At 32.0% G+C, this 17,500-nt stretch overlaps 2 protein-coding genes across 2 annotated transcripts in view; one reads left to right on the plus strand and one right to left on the minus strand.

The window, feature by feature from the left end:
- scamp2 (secretory carrier membrane protein 2) overlaps positions 1–14,325 on the minus strand; it is a 32,855-nt gene extending 18,530 nt beyond the window's left edge. The window contains exon 1 of the mRNA XM_059335050.1: positions 14,076–14,325. Coding sequence (XP_059191033.1) covers positions 14,076–14,132 — 57 coding nt within the window. The 5' untranslated portion in view covers positions 14,133–14,325. The remainder of the gene's footprint in view (positions 1–14,075) is intronic.
- Positions 14,326–15,340: 1,015 nt separating this feature from the next.
- Positions 15,341–17,500, plus strand: part of mpi (mannose phosphate isomerase) — a 15,350-nt gene continuing 13,190 nt past the window's right edge. Inside the window, exon 1 of the mRNA XM_059335049.1 lies at positions 15,341–15,367. Within this exon, the coding sequence (XP_059191032.1) occupies positions 15,352–15,367 (16 nt within the window). The 5' untranslated portion in view covers positions 15,341–15,351. The remainder of the gene's footprint in view (positions 15,368–17,500) is intronic.

Below are 17,500 nucleotides of genomic sequence, written 5' to 3' on the forward strand. Positions count from 1 at the left end.
TTCTCACTCTGTTACCCAGCTGAACATGAAATAACTTTAAATGAGTGAACAGTTAACTTTAGTTTGTTTCTTCTGCCATTTGTGGAGGAAAGAAGCTGAAAACCATCATCTAAAGCAGGGGTCTCAAACTCAAATTACCTGGGGGCCGCTGGAGGCAGTATCAAAATGACCAAAAAAAAGACACAAAATTACTAAGAAAAGACACAAAATGACAGAAAAAAAAACTAAATTACTTAACAAAGACACAAAATGATCAAAAATAGACACAAAATGACCAAAAAAGACACAAAATTACAAAAAGGACACAAAATGACTGAAAAAAAACACTAAATTATTAAAAAAAGACACAAAATGACCAAAAAAAGACACAAAATGACAAAAACAGGACAAAATTTTAAAAAAAAAAGACTAAATTACTAAAAAAAGACACAAAATGACAGAAAAAAACCTAAATTACTTTACAAAGACAAAAAATTACCAAAAATAGACACAAAATGACCAAAAAAGACACAAAATAACTGAAAAAAATACATTAAATTACTTAAAAAAGAAACAAAATGACCAAAAAACCCCCACAAAAAGACAAAAAAAGGACAACATTTTTTTTTTCAAAAAGACACAAAATGACCAAAAAAAGACACAAAATTATTTTTTTAAAAAGACACAAAATTATTAAGAAAGTAACTAAAGGGACCTTCCACACACAACACGGTAAAGTGCCATTCATATAAAACTCACATTAAACTTTAATTTTTTTGCATTACATTTGCACATTTACATTGCATTTACATTTTAGATTTATGATTTATTTCTATTTGGTTTAACGTTTTTTATTTATTTATACAGACTAAAAAAAAATCATATTTTCTATATATTTTTTACTATTTTGTAATATCGTCAAGAACATCGTTATCGCAAAAATAACCTAAAATATCATGATAATATTTTAGGGCCATATCAGCCACCCCTACTGTTGAGTTAAAAAAGGCAGAATTCAGCATCAAATCTGTGTAAAAAAAATGGAATCAACCCAAAACAACTTCTGAGACATAATGCAACATGAAAATGGACTTCATATACTCATATCATAAAGTCTTTTACACTTCCTTTATTCCTCCATTATTATGCAGCTGTTTAAATATAAAAGGCAGCTCAGTGGATTGAAGGTGTTGCAGGACACTAATAACCACCTGAACGGTTTATAGAATCAGTTTCTCTGTTCACACCTTTAAAGGAGAAACTGACACGATAACAACACGTCACTCTCTGGACATGTGATTAAAGTGACGTGACTCACTTTGACTTATCAGCTCGGGACACACCTGTAAACATTCCCAGCAGCAAACAGGAGCACTTTCACCTCGGAGGGAGTTTTTTGGGAAGCAATTTGGAGGAAAATGTGGCTCAAAAAGCAGCTAAAAATAATAAAAATCTAACATCTCACCAGGGTAGAGTAGGTTTAAAATGTCAGATTATGTCTTTTATAGTGAGAGTTAAATTTAAAGCAGTTTCACATCAAGCTGTTTGTTTTTCCTGATTAAAACTGATTTAATGAATGCTTACACATCCCAGAAAAACATTAGTGCCACAGTAAAATATTCAGATAGATCTCAGTTTTCACCACATAAATGTCTGTTTGAGTTATTTCTGTTCAGACTTTGTGTCTCTGTTCGTCTTCAGCTTGTTCAAGTCAAGTCTAATTTTATTTCTATAGCGCATTTACAGACGGCTGAGCTGCACCAAAGTGCTTCACATAAAAGTGCATAAAGTGCAATAAAATACAGGATTGACAAAGGTGAAAGTAACAAAAAGGGTTAAAAGGCAAATAGCTTGCAAGAGTTAAAATAAAGCAAAAAGAGACGGGGTAATTTAAAGAGAATTTAAAAAGAAGACAGAATGAAATCAAATTATTTAGATATGTAGAGGGAAAAAACTGCTTATGCCAAAAAATCCCCCCAATGTTACCCTATGGAGAGGCTACAGTGAATGACATCATAGCTAGAGTGCAGAGGGAGAGAAAAATTTGACAAAAAATAAATTAGGAAACTGCGCTTGAGGCCGCAGATGCAGATGAACTGAGGATTCTCAAACTGAAGTCGGTTCACTGATAGGAGCTACGGTTTGGCCAAAAATGATTTCTGTTCGAGGGGAACTTTCAGCTGTTTTTTCTCTCTCTCGTGAAATGCCACTCTACAGAAATAATTTATACATAGAAACATAGGAAAATTGGTCTTCTCCCTCACATTGGTGTGGTAAAGCTGTCAGAGTTATAGTTTGGGCGTAGGACCACAGATGATCCACCAACACCACCCACAGCCTCATAGACCGCCATGGGAAAAAGGCGGGAAAATTTCTGGAGGAAAAGCAGAGGTACCAGTTTCTTGTGATTGCTCTAAAAAAAAACAATTTCTTTATTTTTCTTCACAAAACACATATGTAGACGTTCAGGAAGAACTGAGGATGCTCAAAGTGAAGTCGGATCACTGATAGGAGCTACGGTTTGGACTAAAATGCTTTCTGTTCGAGGATAACTTTTTGCTGTTTTTCTATCTCTGTCAGTGGCTTCACAGGAGCAGCTGATTACAGTTGATTGCTCCACTTTGATTGGTGGCTGCCACCTGGCCCCTGGTTGCTTAGCAACCAAAGCCTGCCCCTTCAAACACACACACACTAACTGAAAACTGTCATTTTACACTAACTGATCAGTTTTAGACACAAACTGACGAGTTCAAATTGTGTGACTCTTTAAAACACCAATAACAGTCACACAAAGACATAAACAAAGAAAAAAACTTGAAACTCCGTGTTCTGAGATGTAAAATGAGTGTTTTTGTCAGTGGAGTCTGGTAGATTTGCTTCAGCCCTGAATAAACTTAAACAGGCTGTCTGACAGCAAGAAAAAGCAGACAAAATACTCTAAATATAGCTCACATTTAAACAGATATTGGTACCCTGTCACGATAATTTTATAGTTTTTTTCTTGACTCAATATATTGTCATTTACATGCGTGACTTTTTGTGTTTATTTGTGTTTAGAGTAAAGCTGCAAATGTTTGACAGGAAGTACAAATTGGAGAAAAACAACTATATTTCCCAGGCAGCCATTCCAGCTTTTTATATGTTATTTTAATAATAAATAAATAAATAAATAAAATAATATAATACATAATGTTTATCTCATTGCAATTTTTTATAACAGAGCCTGAAAGTCTATTTTATTGGTTTTGGTTGTAGTTTATTTATTTATATTTAATTTAATTTATCTAGGACATTTGAATATTTCTTTTCCACATTTCAATCCCAATGGTTAATATTGTCAAGATTTAAAAATTAATTGCTGTGGAAAAGGAACTTATTATGCTTTAATATCGTTATAAAACTAAAATGACATCGATTCAACGATACTATCGTTTATCGTGATAGTTTCTGGGAAAATATATCGTCCTAAAAAATGTTTTATTGTGACAGGCCTATGAATGAAATCAAATTTTTTAGATATTCAGAGGAAAAAGCTGTTAATGTTCAAATTGTGTGACTCTTTAAAACACCAATAACAGTCACACAAACACACAAACAAAGAAAACAACTTGAAACTCCATGATATGAGATGTAAAATTAGTGTTTTTGTGATTAAAGTTTGGTAGATTAGCTTCAGCTCCCACACTGAATAAACTGAAACAGGCTGTCTGACAGCAAGAAAAAGCAGACAAAATGCTCTAAATATAGCATATATTTACAAAGATATTGATCATTTTAGGAGTCTAAAATATATTTATCTGCTGCAGATCAGTGTTCAGCTTCTGTGTCTGAAAACCATCATCTAAAGCAGGGGTCTCAAACTCAAATAACATGGGGGCCACTGGAGGCAGTATCAAAATGATTAAAAAAAAGACACAAAATTACTGAAAAAAGACACAAAATGACAGAAAAAAAAACTAAATTACTTAATAAAGACACAAAATGATCAAAAATAGACACAAAATGACCAAAAAAGACACAAAATTACAAAAAAGACACAAAATGACTGTAAAAAACCACAAAATTATTTTAAAAAGACACAAAATAATACACAGCGTTACCAAAAAAACCACAAAATTATTTTAAAAAGACACAAAATAATACACAGCGTTACCAAAAAAACCACAAAATTATTTTAAAAAGACACAAAATAATACACAGCGTTACCAAAAAAAACACAAAATTATTTTAAAAAGACACAAAATGATAGAAAAAAACTAAATTACTTAAAAAAGAAACAAAATTACAAAGTAAAAAAAATTAAAAAGCAGACAAAATGCTCTAAATATAGCATATATTTACAAAGATATTGATCATTTTAGGAGTCTAAAATACATTTATCTGCTGCAGATCAGTGTTCAGCTTCTGTGTCACCATATATCCAAAGTCTCTGCTGATCACTGAAGGAGATATTCAAAGCAGTAGTATTATGCAAAACCTGTTTACAATATTCCCCAGCAGTAAAACACCTGCTGAGCCTCAACTTGAGTCTCTTCCTGACTCAGTTCAGACAACAACACATGAAGAAATCTGGAGCCAAACAGACGACAAACACAACTAATCCTCTCTGGAATAAAGACTGAGCTGAGACGAGCTGAAACAAGACGACAGCGTGTTTAAAATAAGAGCAGAGAGGCTCAGAAAGCTGCTCTTTACTTCTTCTAATGGAGTTATTTAATGTCCAGGTGTGAGGATGTTTAAATCCTCACCTACATGACAGTAAAAGTTAATTTAAGGTGAGATCCTCGTGACGTTGTGACAGTAAAGTGTGGAGCAGGAAGCAGGAGCTGCTGTGTGTTTAGGTGTGGCTGTTGACTGATTTCATAACTGCAGCTGGATCAAGTTGCTGAATACATTCAAGCCTCTAATGCTTCATGTTATTTATAATAACCAAAATAATTATCAAGAAACCATGGCAATGTCTAGATATCAGCTCTTAAATTAAACTCTTATCAGCTATTTTTGTTGTTAGCACAAAATATGTCTTATTACAATATACAATACAGTCATGGAAAAAATTATATATGTAAATGTATTTATATTTGGGTACTTATTTTCATAAATCCACATTTATTTATTTATTTATTTCAGATGATTTTTTTATTTATAATTCGTTATTTAATTCATTTGACTTTTTATTTCATGATTCTACATTAATTTATTAATTTATTAATTTATTTCACTGGACTTTTCCATAAATCCAGATTTATTTATTTCAGATTTTTTTTATTTATAATTCCTTATTTAACTCATTGGGCTTTTTATTTAATGATTCTACATTTATTTATTTATTTATTTATTTCACGGGACTTTTTCATAAATCCACATTTATTCATTTCAGATGGTTTTTTTTATTTATAATCCCTTATTTAATTCATTGGACTTTTTATTTCATGATTCTACATTTATTTATTTATTTATATATTTATTTATTTACTTATTTCTTTCTTTCTTTCTTTCTTTCTTTCACAGGACTTTTTTCTAAATTCTACATTTATATATTTTAGGGTATTTTTTCCATAACTTCACCTTTTTTATTTAAGTGCACTTTTATTTTATAACGCTGAAATACAGTTGTTTTTTTTGGCAATGCGTACTGCCTGTCAAACATTTGCAGCTTTACTTCAAACACAACACGAAAAAGCACAAAAAGTCAATATATTGAGTCCAGAAAAAAACTACTGTGTCCATTTTTTAAATATGGAACAATAAGTCGATACAGTAATTATGGTGATGAGGCCTAATGAAGAGTAACTTGTCTGAATATAACAGCTTCATAGTGAACTGCTGAGTCTGACTAATAGTTTTTTCTGTCATTTTGTGCCTTTTTTTGGTCATTTTGTGTCTTTTTTTGGTCATTTTGATACTTCCCCCCCGGGTAATTTGAGTTTGAGACCCCTGCTGTATACAGTCACTGGCCACATTATTAGGTACACCGTGTTAGTTTGGAGTCAGTTCTGATTTTGCCTTCAGAACTGTCTTTACCCAGTAAAACAGCAACATACCTTTTCTTTACAACTTACTGATGTTTAAAGATAAACTCAGACACTTTTTATAGAAGATGAGATGCTGTTTTCACCAGTTTAGTGCTGAGATCAGTTTAAATCCCCCTGAATCTGACTCTGTAGGTGAATATGGTAAGGGGATTTTCTAACTTTATATGCAGGCAGAACGAAAAGTTACAGCTTCATAGTGAACATGTCACTCTGACTAATATCAGCAGCTGCTCTGCAACATATTCAACCGATTCTTCCACACCCGGCAAACAAACAGAGTGCCATCAGGCCTTTGTGTGCTGCTGATATCAGTCAGAGTCACTCTGATGTCATAAAAAAGGTTTTGCAACAAGCTGAATTGCAACAATTTTGCACTTGACGAATAACAAAATCGTCATTTTAAAGACGTGAAAGAGATCTAAACAGGAAACAGTGTAGCGTTCAGGCACCATGTGGTGCTGTAACCTAGATTAGATCTTATCTGATACAGTTTTCAAAGGCACACTAATCTGTCTGTGTGTGTGTGTGTGTGTGTGTGTGTGTTAAGGCACAAGTTTCTCTCTAGTGATTCATGTTGCATGTCAAACCTCTTCCCACATTTCTGAGGAAGTCCTTGTGACCAAACGGTTTCTAGCGATCAGACGGACGGACGGAGCCGTGTGGAGGAGTTTCTGTTTCTTCACTTCACAAGATAGAAAAAAGGAGTAAAACTAAACAGCGTCATGACTGAACAGAAACTAGGCCAACCAGCGTATTTATGGCTTTAACACTGGTTCACTGCTACGACTCGGAAAAAGGTCAAACATTTCTATTTTTGACGACAGTATTTCAATTCTGTCAAATAAACTAAAAAAGTAAAGAGCAATCGACCTCACGCAACAACATTTCCACACACATACTTTATAATTTATCATTTATAAATGAATAAATAAAATAAATAATCAATTCATCTTTAACCCTATAAAGCCTGAACCATGAAATAATTGCCAGAAAATTCAATTTTTATAAAAACTGAGTGCTTATTAACCTGCTGACGAATTTTAAAAAACAAATAAATTGCATATATGAATTCTTATTTGTATCATATTTGATACATCAGGTCTTTTTGTGCAATTTGTTGCTCAGTTTTTTTTCTTGAACTAACAAAAACATATAAACCCTAACATTTTTAACCTATTAAGACTTTGACTTTTCCTTTTTCCTCAAACATGCAAAATACATATGTTTCCATATAACACAACATCATACATCTGCAGATATGACGTTTTTTAATGCAGCAATGACTGATCCACTCGTGGAACCTGCATATCATTTTTGCTACATCTGGTATTTTTGTGCAATTTGTTGCTCAGTTTGTTTATCTTCAACACATGTATACATCAGGTTTTTGATGATGTAGAGGTCTCAAAAATTACTGTATCTAATATGATACACTTGGCTTTAGAGGGTTAAAATTTAGTTCAAAATACACGATTACTAAGCTGACAGGACACACAATAAATACTTCGGGGGAAAAGATGCTCTTTACCTTGTTTGTCTTGATATTGAGGGTCACCTAGTGTGGGGGGCCCAACTGGTCCTGCATGAGCTCACATGCTAACTTCTGTTTCCATAGCAACTGGACTTTTTTTGCTTTGAAAAAAACTTTTACTATTTAATTTGTTCAGTGTTGCGGTAAGGACTCAGGAGTGTGGGACAGGCCCATTTAGATGAAAAAAAGATCATAAATTATCAATAAGCAAAAAAAATAATTTTAGTATGGTGTAGAGCATGGGTCTCAAACCTGCGGCCCGCGGGCCAATTGCAGCCCTCATAATGATATTTTGTGGCCCCCACCTTGATATGAAAGTTTAATGTGAGTTTTATAGGTATGGTACTTTACCGTGTTGTGTGGGGAAGGTCCCTTTAACTACTTTTTTGGTAATTTTGTGTCTTTTTTTTAATAATTTTGTCTCTTTTTAAAAAAATTATTGTGTGTTTTTTAAATAATTTTGTGTCTTTTTTCGTAATATTTTGTATAGGCCTATATATATTGTAATTCTGTGTTTTTTGGGTCATTTTGTTTCTTCTTTAAGTAATTTAGTCTTTTTTGGTCATTTTGTGTCTTTTTTTTGGGTCATTTTGTGTCTTTTTAAAATGATTTTGTGTCTTTTTTGGTAATTCTGTGTATTTTTTTTGGTCATTTTGTGTCTTTTTAAAGTCATTTAGTGTTTTTTCAGTCTTTTTTTGATTATTTTGTGTCTTTAAGTAATTTAGTTTTTTTCTGTCATTTTGTGTCTTTTTTTGGTTATTTGGATACTGTCTCCAGCGGCCCCCAGGTAATTTGAGTTTGAGACCCCTGGTGTAGAGTAATGTTTATATGCAACTATTTCATTTGAAAAAATGTCATATTTTAATTGAATTGGCTCATTTTATGTATCTCAACATTGAGACCACAGTTGTGGGACATGAACAAAAGTAGTGTTTGGACCCATAAAATGCTTCATAAATTTTATTAAATCACATTTTTTAGTTTTTATTTTTCAATGTCAAGATGTGCAATAACACTGTGTATATATGTATCAAGCACGATAGGACAAATTTTAACATAAATCCAAAATTTCACTGCTGGGACTTAAAAATGCCCGTGGTTGCAGAAACACTCTTATATCAAATGTTTCATTCCAGAGTAGGGCTGGGCGAAATATATCGAAATGTGATATGGAATTATCAAATTACCCAAAAAAGATGTAGAATTACTAGAGCTGTGACAATTATTCGATCAATCGAACAATAACCGATTATTAAATTAATCGTCAACTATTTTGATAATCCAATGATTGGTTTCAGCAGGGGGGTTTTTTTAAAGACAAAAGTCCAAATTCTTTTATTCTTTTTATACATTTTATTGACCAAACAACTAATCGATGAATCGTTTAAATAATTGACAGATTAATCCATAATGAAAACAATCGTTAGTTGCAGCCCTACTGTATTTTAATTCTGCCAAATAAACTAAAAAACTAAAGAGCAATCAACCTCACGCAAGAACATTTTCATACACCTATTTTATATAATTTATCATTTATATCAGATATTTCATTCCAGAGTAGGGCTGGGCGATATATATTCATTTTAAAAATATATCGATATATTTTTAAATGTGATATGGAATTTAGAGCTGCAACAATTATTCGATCAATCGAACAATAATCGATTATTAAATTAATCGTCAACTATTTTGATAATCTAATAATTGGTTTGAGCAGTTTTTTTTAAAGACAAAAGTCCAAATTCTCTGATTTCAGCTTCTTCAATGTGAATATTTCTGGTTTCTTTGTTCCTTTATGACAATAAACTGAATATCTCTTTGGTTTGTGGACAAAACAAGACATTTGAGGACGTCATCTTGTGGTTTGGGAAACACTGATTGATATTTTTATACATTTTATTGACCAAACAACTGATCGATGAATCGTTTAAATAATCGACAGATTAATCCATAATGAAAATAATCGTTAGTTGCAGCCCTACTGTATTTTAGTTCTGTCAAATAAACTTAAAACTAAAGAGCAATCAACCTCATGCAAGAACATTTTCATACACCTACTTTATGATTTATATCAGATTTTTCATTACAGAGTATGGCTGGGCGATATATATCAATATAAAAAATATATCAATATATTTTTAAATGTGATATGGAATTATAAGACCATATCACATATATCAATATAGTTCAATTTTTTTCTTTTTTTATATATAAATGCTGCTCCTACTGGGGTTTGTCATATTTAGTTCTTTTGTAATGTAATTAGCGCTGCAACTAACGAATATTTTCATTATGGATTAATCTGTCGATTATTTAAACAATTAATCGATTAGTTGTTTGGTCAATAAAATGTTGAAAAATATCAATCAGTGTTTCCCAAACCACAAGATGAGAATGTGCATATTTTATGTATAGCTGAAAGACAATATAGTCTAAGTCTAAGTCATTTTAAACTAATTTAAACTCTAATTGTTGTGAAATATACAATCAATTAGGGGAAAAAAATACAAGACTCCTGCACATTTCTGGACCGCCTGAAAATTGTGGTTGTGCCAAAGAAAAAAATGAAATTAGGAAGTTCTCCAATTCTCTGTTACCTTTAATGTCTCAACAAACCTGACGCAGCTTGTCTCAACGTTTGGAGGTGTGAACAGAATCCTTCAGGGTTTTTACAGCTTTGTGAGAGTAAAATTCAAGTAACTTAAAAGGTTCCTACATCAAAACCTTCCAGACTCTAAATCAGGGGTCTCAAACTTGCGGCCCGTGGGCCAATTGTGGCCCTCGTGACGATATTTTGTGGCCCCCACCTTGATATGAAAGTTTAATGTGAGTTTTATATGAATGGCACTTTACCGTGTTGTGTGTGGAAGGTCCCTTTAATTACTTTTTTTGGTAATGTATCTTTTTTTTGGTAATTTTGTGTCTTTTGAAATAATTTTGTATTTTTTTTTAAATAATTTTGTATTTTTTTTTTAATAATTTTGTGTCTTTTTAAGTAATTTTGTGTACATTTTTGGTCATTTTGTGTCTTTTTTAGTAATTATGTGTCTTTTTTGGTCATTCTGTTTCTTTTTTAAGTAATTTAGTTTTTTTCCTATCATTTTGTGTCTTTTTTGGGTCATTTTCTGTCTTTTTTAAAATAATTGTTTAATAATAAAATAATAGTTTTTTGGTAATTATGTGTATTTTTTGGTCATTTTATGTCTTTTTTGTCATTTTATGTCTTTTTTTAGGTAATTTAGTGTTTTTTCAGTCATTTTGTGTCTTTTTTTGTAATTTTGTGTCTTTTTTTAAGTAATTTTATGTATTTTTTTGTAATTGTATGTCTTTTTTTGTAATTTTGTGTCTTTTTTTAAGTAATTTTATGTATTTTTTGTAATTGTATGTCTTTTTTTGTAATTTTGTGTCTTTTTTTAAGTAATTTTATGTATTTTTTGTAATTGTATGTCTTTTTTTGTAATTTTGTGTCTTTTGGGTCATTTTGTGTCTTTTTTTGGTCATTTTGATACTGTCTCCAGCGGCCCCCAGGTAATTTGAGTTTGAGACCCCTGCTCTAAAAATTGTGGCAGATAAGCAAACCAATTGTGCATTTTATGACTAAAGCATGAAAGTTTCATCATATAATCTACGTACCCAAAGGTTGTATTTTAGACGTGGAGGCAGTTTGTATTGAGAGGTCGTTGACCTCAGTATTGCATTTCTCCATTTTTTTGCCCCATTGCAACTTTGTACTAATAAAGATATTTTTGCTCCCTCAGCCATAATCCAGTAACATAATTTAGTTTAAAACCTCAATTTGGCCAGCGAGGCTCTAGACCCTCCAAGTATATGGGCTTTTTTCAGATTTAAAGGTAGAGACTTGGACTTGTTATATGGAATTTTATGACTGTCAAATCTGAAATGTATTGATTTATTTATTTATTTAACAGGGACAGTGCATGGCTCTCAGCTGTACCAGAATTAGCTACTAGCTAAATTTCATCTGTAGTCCCTGGCCAGGAACAAATAACATCAATCTAACACAAACAAACAAGCTTTTCAAACAGCAACAACAAAGTTTCACACTCTAAAAACACAAGACAACAAGGACAACAGCAAGAGTAAAGTCACAGTATTAAAACACAACACAAAATGTTGTTAAAGTTAAAATACAACACTAAAGAGATTGCAAAATAGTGAGCTAATGTTTGAGTTTATAGTTAGTAGGTGCATGATTGAGTGGATTTAAGCCGTGATTTTATTTTAGATTTAAAACCAACGAATGTGCTGATGTCTCTGATCTTATTTGCCTCCACGTCTGAAATTAAATTTCATGTTCTATAGAAATCAGGAGAAAGTTTAATGCTTTAGTCATAAAATGCACAAAACCTTCATATAAGAGCTGATCCGCTCCACTAAAAAGCTCTTTATCATCACAGATTCATGTTTCTATAAATGCAATCGCAAAAAAAATCAAGTTTATAGAAAGAATGTACACCAACAGAAATCAAAGTATATAGAGACTCTTCCAGAGAATCAGGGGTCAACGGAGGACTCATGAAGCCAGAATAAATGACGAGTAAACATGAGACATTTTAAAAACTGTTTACATGTTTGTATATACAGCAGAGCGCTGAGTAAATAAATCTTATTTCCTCTCTTTAACCAATAAACGGCTGAAAAGCGACAGTGAGTGGGCAGTGAGATGGGAGAACTTCTCCAAAGACGATCAAGTTAATGATAATATAACACACTGTATGTACAATGTATAATAATGTTAAATATGCTGTGATAGTATTTAGTTATGGAGTCATATCGGGGGGAATCCAACACAAAAATTCATTATATCAGCTGCCATATAATTTATTTTTCCCTCTAAAATCTGTAATGGCCTCAAAAATCAGATATCAGTCTGGACATTAGGGTTTGTTTCATTTTAAATATTAATGATTTTAGTTTACATGACTGGTTGTTTTGATGAAACACAAGATTATGTTGAAAATAAAACTTTTTTTTTTCAAATTCAAGTATACTCATAACCTAGAAAACATGATAGTTATAATTAAGTATTTTCCTAACATTCAAGACTTTGTACGAACACTGACATTAAATTATCAATGAAAATGTTTTATACATTTACATTTTTTACTTCTGTTCTTTGTCAAATAAACTCAGCTTAAAAACTAAAGACAATTTCTTGCAAGTCCCTAAACTTTCAGTCAGTTAAGTGAAATAAACTACTTGCAACTTGTCTGAAATCTGAATATTTCAAGGTAGTTTATCAATTAATCCACTTTAACATGATTTAACATTTTCCATCCACATAATAAAACACTTTTTTAAGAGAAATTCAAACACTTTAAGCATTTTTTAAAGATAAATGAACCAAAAAATCCTGAATCACATCTCAAGTCTATAAATTCAACTGTGAAAAATAAATATTTCAGAATACAGTTATAGACAGAAATCACTGCTATCTATATTTACTTTGATTGCATGTTTGGATTATGGTTATTTAATGCTTTCTTATTTCCAGAGTGAAGAATCAACAGAAGACGTTTCAGGATTTGAATGATGGAAAACACAAGACATTGATTGTCTCATATCAAATATTAAAATATCTTTGGTTTATATGGTTGCTGGTGTTAATAAAACACCAGATTATGTAAATTTTTGCATTTTTCAAGGAGCAGCAAAACTGTACAAATTAAAGTCTGCTTCCAGACAAGATTTAAAGTTTTTTAAAATACTCTGCTATGATTAAGATGTTATTTACTGTATTTTTCCACATTAAAAATCATTAAAAATGAAGAAAACCACATTGAAAGGATTTTAACAACTTTTACATACTTGGTACAAACTGAACTGAATTGTGGAGATAACAACACACCTCATGGATCATTTGATTACCTAAAATCAGTCAGCCACTTTAAAATAATTTGCTATTTTTACCTTTTTCTACCTACATAATGAAACATTTTGATCTGTAGATGAGCCTCTTTGACATGAAAGCAACAAGTGTCTTAGATGGCCTGTTTCTGAACATTAAACAACCCCAACTGAACTCTGCAGGTCAGCTTTTATCCGGATTAAACATATTTTTATGACATAAAATCAAAGAAAGTTACAGAGTTTATTGTAAACTCAGCAGATTTATGGGCTACATCCTGTGGCTAAAAGACTCTTTTCAGAGACAAAACCACTGTTTTCGGTAATATAGGTGACATTATAGCACTCAAAGTCATATCTAACATATCGAGAAAGCTAAAAAATATATTAAAAATACTTCTAAATGTGTAGAAATGCGGTTAAAAAGGGTTTGACACACATTCCTAGCTGGCTACACTTTAACTTCCTGCAACTAACCTAACACAATGCCCCGCCCTGTTTTAAAACCAAGCCCGCTGATTGGTTGAAAGGCTGCCAGTCATGTCGTGTTATCCAATGGTCTTCCAGAGAGCAGACTAAGATCCCGCCCCATTAGGCTTCCTGACGTGCTGGCTGTTTTAGCGGATGAAATGATTAAAAAAAGGTATAAAACACAGACTTACATCGAAAGGGTTGTCGCCGGAAGGGTCCGCGAAAGGGTTGCTGTCAAATCCCGACATGTTGTTGATGCTGCGGGCCTGTTTGTGTCTCTGAGAGCCGATAAATAAACAACAAACTGCTCCGTCGCTTCAGTCAGTTGGCTCTACTCACAACTTCCCTGAATCAAGTTACAGCGCAGGCGCACTGAGCCCGCGGGGCAGTGACGTGTAGGGGTCAAACACAACACGATGACGAAGCAAAGCGCGACCCCTGCTGGTCAAAGGCGGGAAAAAATGAATAATAAATATATCCTGAAATAAATAGACGAATCATCAATAAATGGACACATTTCAAAGGACTTCATTATTTATTTATTTATTTATAACATATTTCAAAATATATTTATTTTTGGGGACTTTTTTTACATTTTATCCTTTATTTATTTCAAGGATATTTGATCATTTCTTATTTGTTTATTTTAGGAAAGCTTGTTTTTCATTGCTCCTCTTTTTTTTGGAGGGGGGGGGGGGGGGTTCCTTAGTTACTCATTTCTTTATTCATGTCAGAGGATTTTTTTGCTAAATTCCACATTTGTTTATTTAAGGGGATTTTTTTCTTAACTCCACCTTTATTTATTTAAGTGTGCTTTATTCCTAATGCTTTTCATAATACTTAATAATTATATATATTTTTTTATTATTATTTAATAGACATACATGCTTTACATATATATACTACATATATAGTAATAAAAGTACGTCCCCAAAAATAAATACATGTGGAATTATGAAATAAAAAGTCCCCTGAAATAACTTATAAATTATGGAAAAAGTCCCCAAAAACAAATAAATGTGAAATTCTTAAATAAAAAGTCAGCTGAAATAAAAAAATTATGAGTTATGAATAAAGTCCCCTGAATAAATATAAATGAGGATTTTTTTTAAAATAAAAGTCCCCAAAATGCAAATTGATTTAAAAAAATACACATATATATATATATTTAAAGTATTATTATTATTATTATTATTTAATCAATCAAATCACGAAAAAAGGAATAAATATATATTTATAAATAATTAAATCATGAAATATTAAAGCTTGGGGACTGAGAGAACATTGTTTTATGTATGTGTTCATAAATTGTTAATTTACTGCCATAAAACTTCATTAACAATACATGTAACAAATCTTTGATACACACACTAAATAGATAAATAAATAATTAAATATTTATAAAAATCCGCGGGGGCGAGCCTGCTCGTGACGTCACCGGCGGTGTGCGCGCGGACGTGGAGGAACATGGAGGAAGTGAGAGGTGAGTCAATCTGCTGCTTCTAACTCCATAAAACCATCAAACATGCAGACAGATCACACTACAGGTATTAATCTAGACTACAGAACACCTGGGCAGCTTTCTGACACGACCACACGGAGTAAAACGGCTCGTTTATTAGCGTCACCATCAATACTCGGATCGTTAGGCGGATCAGCTGTGTTAGCACTGAGATAAATAAGAGAAATAACATGAAAAGAGGCCTTTTTAAAACGTTTATTAATGTCTGCAGCTGTATAATAAGTGTATGTTTGTACCAGAGTCGCTGCCTCGCCATGATAAACCTGCTTACTGTGTGTTTCTGTCAATGAAACGCTGCATCGTCAGCTGTCCGGTGTTCCGCCAAATAATGCATCCCTGTGGAATCTGTTCCCCGCGTGCACCGTTTCTACTGTTTTATAATGAGGAGATCAATCGGTGCAGGTGTTGTGATTGATTCTGTCTCCCTGTCACAATGAGCCACGCCTTGCTGCACTACAGAGCTGCTGATGGTGGTAAAAACACTCAGTGTGTGTTTGGGGAGCAGTAAAAATGACAAAAATACAATTAAAATATTTGTTTTTGTTTGTTTTTAAGTCTTATAAATCTGTCAGAGACGCACTTTGGGAATCACATGAAAAATCACATTTTAATTAATGGACAAAATCAGGATTTTTGACTGAAAAACTTGGGGGAACAGTGTGTTTGGGGCTTTCTGCTTTTAAATTATATTACAACTAAAAATGACAGAATATTTTTTTAATCTGTCACATGAAAAATCACAGTGTATTTTCTTGGTAATTTTGTGTCTTTTTTGCTCATTCTTTGTCTTTTCTTGGTAATTTTGTGTCTTCTTGGTCATTTTTGGTCATTTATCCAATCCACTTTATTTTTCTGTTTGTTGATTTTAAATTCATTTACGAGTAAAATTGCCAAAATATTTGTTTCCGTTTGTTTTTAAGTGGTGGAATCTGTCAGAGACACACTTTGGGAATCACATGAAAAATCACACTTTAATTAATGGACAAAATCAGGATTTTTGACTGAAAAACTTGGGGAAACAGTGTGTTTGAGGCTTTCTGCTTTTAAATTAAATTACAAGTAAAAATGACAGAATATTTTTTCTGTCACATGAAAAATCACTGTATTTTCTTGGTAATTTTGTGTCTTTTTTGTTCATTAAGTGTTTTTTTTGCTCATTCTTTGTCTTTTCTTGGTAATTTAGTGTCTTTTTTTGGTCATTTTTGGTAATTTATCCAATCCACTTTATTTTTCTGTTTGTTGATTTTAAATTCATTTACAAGTAAAAATGCCAAAATATTTGTTCTGATTGTTTTAAAGTTTTGGAATCTGTTAGAGACGCACTTTGAGAAAGTATCCAACAGTGTAAGTTTTAATCATAGACTGTATAAAATGGTTTTAATGTTTTAACCACATGAAAAATCAGACTTTAAATCAGTGGACAAAATCATAATTTTTGACAGAAAAAATTAGGAAAACACTCGTTTTTATGCTGCATAAGTCAGTACAAAGCTGCTGATGTTGGTAAAAAGACACAGTGTGTTTGGGGCTGAATGATTTTAGATTAATTTTACAAGTAAAAATGCCAAAAGATTTTGTTTCTGTTTGTTTTTAAGTGTTGGAATCTGTTTCAGACGCACTTTGGGAAAGTATCCAACATAATAAGTTTTAATGTTTTAATCACATGAATAATCACACTTTAATCAATGGACAAAAATCAGGACTTTTCACTGAAAAAAATGGGAAAACACTAATTTTTATTGTCTTTTTTTTGGTCATTCTTTGTCTTTTCTTGGTAATTTTGTGTCTTTTTTGGTCATTTATCCAATCCATTTTATTTGTCTGTTTGTTTTAAAGTGTTTCAGATGCACCTTTGGAAAATATCCAACAGTATAAGTTTTAATTTCTTAATCAGATAAAAAAAAAATCACACTTTAATCAATGGACAAAATCAGGATTTTTGACATTTTTTATGCTGCATATCATGTTGTCAACGTGTTATGAGTTCAGTACAAAGCTGCTGATGTTGTTAAAAAACACACACTGACTTTGGGGCTCTCTGCTTTTAAGTTAAATAACAAGTAAAAATGACTTTTTTTTTTAAAAATCTATCAC

Source organism: Centropristis striata, chromosome 6, assembly GCF_030273125.1.
Source record: "Centropristis striata isolate RG_2023a ecotype Rhode Island chromosome 6, C.striata_1.0, whole genome shotgun sequence".
Lineage (NCBI taxonomy): Eukaryota > Metazoa > Chordata > Actinopteri > Perciformes > Serranidae > Centropristis > Centropristis striata.